The 4820-nt window shown below is 50.2% G+C and overlaps 1 protein-coding gene across 1 annotated transcript; it reads left to right on the forward strand.

Annotated features, from left to right (window-relative positions):
- The first annotated feature begins 3319 nt into the window (after window positions 1-3319).
- neurog1 (neurogenin 1) lies at window positions 3320-4187 on the forward strand. Its single transcript, XM_029513059.1, has 2 exons — window positions 3320-3434; window positions 3513-4187. Exon 2 carries the CDS (start codon window positions 3530-3532, stop codon window positions 4106-4108), a length of 579 nt encoding a protein of 192 aa, XP_029368919.1. The 5' UTR covers window positions 3320-3434; window positions 3513-3529; the 3' UTR covers window positions 4109-4187.
- The last annotated feature ends 633 nt before the right edge of the window (window positions 4188-4820 follow it).

Below are 4820 nucleotides of genomic sequence, written 5' to 3' on the forward strand. Positions count from 1 at the left end.
TCGAGCGGAACCAGGACCAGGAAGTCCAACTTCCTGCTCCAAAGTCAACAGCCTGATCGTCTACTTCCTGGTGCAGAGACCTGATCAGGCCTGAAGCCCCTCCCACCTATTGGATCCACGTAGCCAGAGGAAGCAGACCCAGATCAGGACTCTTAGACCAGACACACAAATGTGGAGATTACAGTTTGCTGTCGGATGGTGTGTGGTGTGTGGCGTGTTGTCGTCTCCAGAATGTGTGCAGTGTATTGATGCAGTGATGTGTGGTCATGTTGTGTTGTTGTGTTACAGGATTAGAACTGTTGTTAATCAGAGTTGGAGCAGATTAGACTTTTTCTCTCGTTCAGCTCAGAACTTGTTTTGTTTCCTCTTTTTCCTGGAGAGTCCTCAGCTCTTTTCTCCTCAGGCCGGGGCGGCCGGGGGGAGCAGGCGTATTGAGGAGGGGTATTTGGGGGGGTCATGGGCGATGAGTGGGTGGTTTGTGAGGCTGGTGTTGGGGAGCTCATTTCATTCTGTGTGATTTTCTCACGTGTTTCACTTCATTGAAATTCAATCAGATCTCGTGCAGCCGAATCTTAATCCTGTCAGAGTTCACCCGACCAACAGAGTGCTCAGTCTGAGGACTCTTCTTCTTCTTCTCCTTCTTCACGCTATCTTTTCTTCCACTGGTTGCTCTCCTGTGTTCATCGGAGGCTCTGTGTTCAAACACAACATTCAATCAACACAAACACGTGAAAGTAGGACACTCGGCCAAAAGTACGCAGACACAAGAGTCTTCCACTGAGGACAAATAAAAAGAGATGAGACTAACGATGTAAAAATCTGTCAATTCCAGATTATCATGAGCTGTGAGATCTGGATCAAGACTTCAGCAGCAGACGCTGTAAGTCCTGGAGGCCATGAGGTGGAGCCTCGGTAGAGCTGGACTTGTTGATCCAGCTCATCCAACAGATGCTGGACCGGACTGAGATCTGGGCGATCTGGAGCCGAGTCAACACCTTGAACTGGAACCTCTTTCTGTCTAGAAGTCACAGTTGTCTTTGTCATATCAGCAGGTATCCATGGTAACCAGGTACTTCCTGCCCACCGTCAGGTGTCCACCAAACTCTGGACTTGGTGTTTGGACCTGAGCAGGTCCAGGAAATGGCCGTGTCCACTTTCTGTGAACCCGCCCACCTGTCCATCAGCTCTCTGCCAATATCACATCACAGCGGCTCTCTTTCCTGCCTCTTTGACGACCACTTTGAAACGACAACACTGTAGAAGAAGAAGTGACCTCCAGCTTCTTCTTCTATTGTTTCTGTCCATCAGGATACACACTGCTTCTCCTCCCACAGACACACACACACACAGATACACCGGGGACCTCAGACCGACGACAAAGCTCAGGCCTCTTTCTGCTGACTTGTGTCTGTTTGGGGTTTTTAGAGTTGCCTTTATCTTCTGGGGCTGAAATGGGATTTAGGATCTGCAGACTTGTTGTCAGGGCCTCACAGAGGCTTGTGCCGGCCCTGCAGCCGGGGCAGAGATGATTTGTGTGCAGCCTGGGTTTGGTTTTGTTCCCGCTGAGGCCCATTTGAATAAGAATGATGCCAATAGAGTGGCTGAGGCAGAAAGAAAGCTGCACAAAAGGCCAGAGGAGCTGAATTTGGACGAGGGACAAATCAGGAGAGGAGTGAAAAGAAGTGCAGGGGCGGACGGACACAATGGAACAATTCACCTTATAATCGCTTTGATATATTATACATGCCTGAAGACTCTAAACATTGTGTAATTATTTATAAATGACTGTCCCCCCCTCTCCTGCAGCAGAAAGACTCTGCAGGTCTCTGCTTCTTCTCCGCTGAGCTGCAAACTGAATAAATGGAATAATTAATGGAAAATTGTATGGCTGTCTCATAAAGATGTCTTTAAAAAACACTTAAAGAAAATTGTCCTGTGAGCGCTGGACGGCTTTACTGCGACAACGTGAAAAGGCAACAAAAAGCCAGACTTCAGAAAGTGAAACTGTTCTCGTCAGATAAAAATGAGCCACGTCGCTTCACTCCGTCTGGAGACGCTAAAGACCAGGTCCTCTTTAATGGCGTCCCTGGATCTGAATCTGGTTTCAGCTGGTTCAGTTTTTATTTGTGTCTACTGTTCGCCTCGATGATGGACTTCTCAAAGGAATTCATGGATTCAGTAAAGGTTCATACATTTAAGTCCTTAAGAATAAAGCAATGCTGTTAAGATATTTTAAATTCTGATTCAACTATCTTAAACAAAATCAATAATAATCAGTTATTGTTGAGTGATCATCGTCACTGCATCATGTTGTTGAGGACAAACTCTGGAGATCAGCTGTTTAAATGGTAAATAAACTGAACAATTTGTAGCTTTATATAATTCATTTAATTTTAGAATATATTTTTAGTTTTTCTACCAACACACTAATGGGCAGACTCATAGGAAGTTCAGAGGAGCCGGGAATTGAACCACCAACACCGAGAACGTCCCTTGTGTGAATGTGTGTGAATGTGAACGATCAGAAATGTCCAGAAACACAAACGGAGAGCTGTCCTTGTGTCCTCAAGTCTTTGTCTCCTCCGCTGATAATTTGTGTCTCTCCTCTTTGTAGACAGTCTAATAATCGCTGCAGTTTCTGTGACCTTTGACCTCCAGGATCAGCTGACGCTGAGGAATGATTTAACACAATAAAAACAAAGTGAACGTGACCAATGAAAAGAGCCTTATTCTCTCTGTTTGGAGTCTGAAGGACTTCCTGAACGCTCCCTTCACCGGCTCATCAGGTGACCTTATGAGATGAAACCGACCTGAACATCATGTTGGAGGACAAACCGAGGAAGAACAGTCCGGACCCTCATCTTCAGGAAGCCCCCAGCCCTTTCACAATAAAAGCTGTTGGAGCAGCAAGTTTGTTTTTTGGCTGAAAGTTTCTTTGTTAGAGGTGAAGGATGTGGACTCTTCTCCTCCTGCTCCTTTCTTTCTCTGTGGGGGGGGTGAGTCCTCCGGAGCGTGTCTCCGCCCGGCGGGGGGGCGGGGACTCCCACCGACTCCTCATTCTATCTCTTTTTTATGTTTTTGGTTTTTACTCTGAAAGTGGGTTTGGTCTTTTCTATCCTTTTTTTGGTTGTTGTATTGAGGGGGGGGGGGCGTGCGTGCGGCTCGCGTGGCCGGCGGCCGGCTCTGATTGGCTGGCCGTGATTACCGGCACGCTTCGCTGTGCTCTGGCGTCATTATGTTAATGAGCAGCTCCCGCGGCACGGGGCAGACCTGCCGCGGACCCCCTCCCTCCCGGGGGGGGCGGCCATTGTCCGCCCGGTATATAACCGGGCTGAGGCCGCGCGTGTGCCAGGCTCACCGGCTCGCACGAGCTGATCAGTAGAGACTAGAAGCGGAGAGGCGCGTGCCGAAACTCCGATCGTGCCGGACTCCAGGTGAGTTGAGCGCGTGACTCCTTTCGGCGGCGCGGGCCTCCAGCTCGGGTTTCACGCGCCGTTCTGCTCTCTCCTCAGGTGAAGCTTTTCCCGCCATGGACTCCGTCTGCTCAGACGCGGACAGCAACAGCTGTGACTTTTTCCAGCTTACGGATGACGAGGACTCCCGCGGCTCGTCCCCGCTGCGCCCGGCGCGCTCCCCGCCGCCGCAGCAGAAGAAGCGGCGGCGCGGCCGCGGCCGAAGCGACGCGTCCGTCCAGGTGGTGAAGAAGACCCGGAGGCTGAAGGCCAACGACCGGGAGCGGAACCGGATGCACAACCTGAACGACGCGCTGGACGCGCTGCGGGGCGTCCTGCCGGCATTCCCGGACGAAACCAAACTCACCAAAATCGAGACTCTGCGCTTCGCCCACAACTACATCTGGGCCCTGTCCGAGACCATCCGGATCGCGGACCTGCAGGCGGGGAAGGCCGACGCTGCGCTGCTGCTGAGCCCAGGAGGTCGCGGCGAAGCCCCGAGTCCCGGCAGCGACTCCTGCCCCTGGAGCTCCTCATCCTCCTCCTCCCCGGCTTACAGCGCCTCCAGCCCGGGCAGCCCCGGACCGGACGACCGCAGCTTCCTGCCGCAGGATGCCCTGTTCGGCTTCCGTAGCTTCGTGCCGGGCATCTACTGAGGAGGACCCCCCCAGGACTCAGTGACCACATCAGTGTAGAGAGACAACGGGACCGGGGACCTGGACCTGGACATCAGGCCGTCTCTGTCCTCTGAATCAGACTGAATCACTGTTTGCCTTATGATCATTTTCTTCTCCACGTGTCTCTGCTGACGGATTGAAATAAGAAATAACCGACTTCTTCATTTAGCTCCTTTTTACCCCCCCCCCTCCCGTCTGCAGGTTCTGACTCCGTTTTTTATCTCGGAGGTGAAAAGTCAATTTTACAATTTGTAGAGTGATGAAGCAGAAAAGAGCGTGAAAATCGAGTTTCAACGCTCCGACAATAGACTGAATGGAGCTGCCCTCATTCATTATGTATTCTGCCCCAACACACACACACACACACACACACACACACACACATATTCTCCCTCTGTTAGATTACTGTTTTTATTTATTTGTTTGCTCTCATGAAATTTGTATTTTGTACATAAAGAGATTTTTTATTCTATTTACATGGAGCCATTTTTTTACAAAATAAAGTTATAACGTTTCTATAAAACAAATCTGCCTCTGTGTGTGTGTGTGTGGGGTGCATTAACTGCTCGGTATGATAATTAATATTAATCAGATAACGGCCGGCTCACAGCAGCAGGTGGAAACAGAGATGGTTTATTATCAGCTGTGAAGTTGTGGTGAGCAGACAAAGATCTGCTGCTACACTAAACAA

This window comes from Echeneis naucrates, chromosome 10 (genome assembly GCF_900963305.1).
Source record: "Echeneis naucrates chromosome 10, fEcheNa1.1, whole genome shotgun sequence".
Classification (NCBI taxonomy): Eukaryota; Metazoa; Chordata; class Actinopteri; order Carangiformes; family Echeneidae; genus Echeneis; species Echeneis naucrates.

Bases quoted from the DNA above. Each gene is read 5' to 3' on its own strand.
- neurog1 (XM_029513059.1), top strand. From the start codon at position 3,530: ATGGACTCCGTCTGCTCAGACGCGGACAGCAACAGCTGTGACTTTTTC.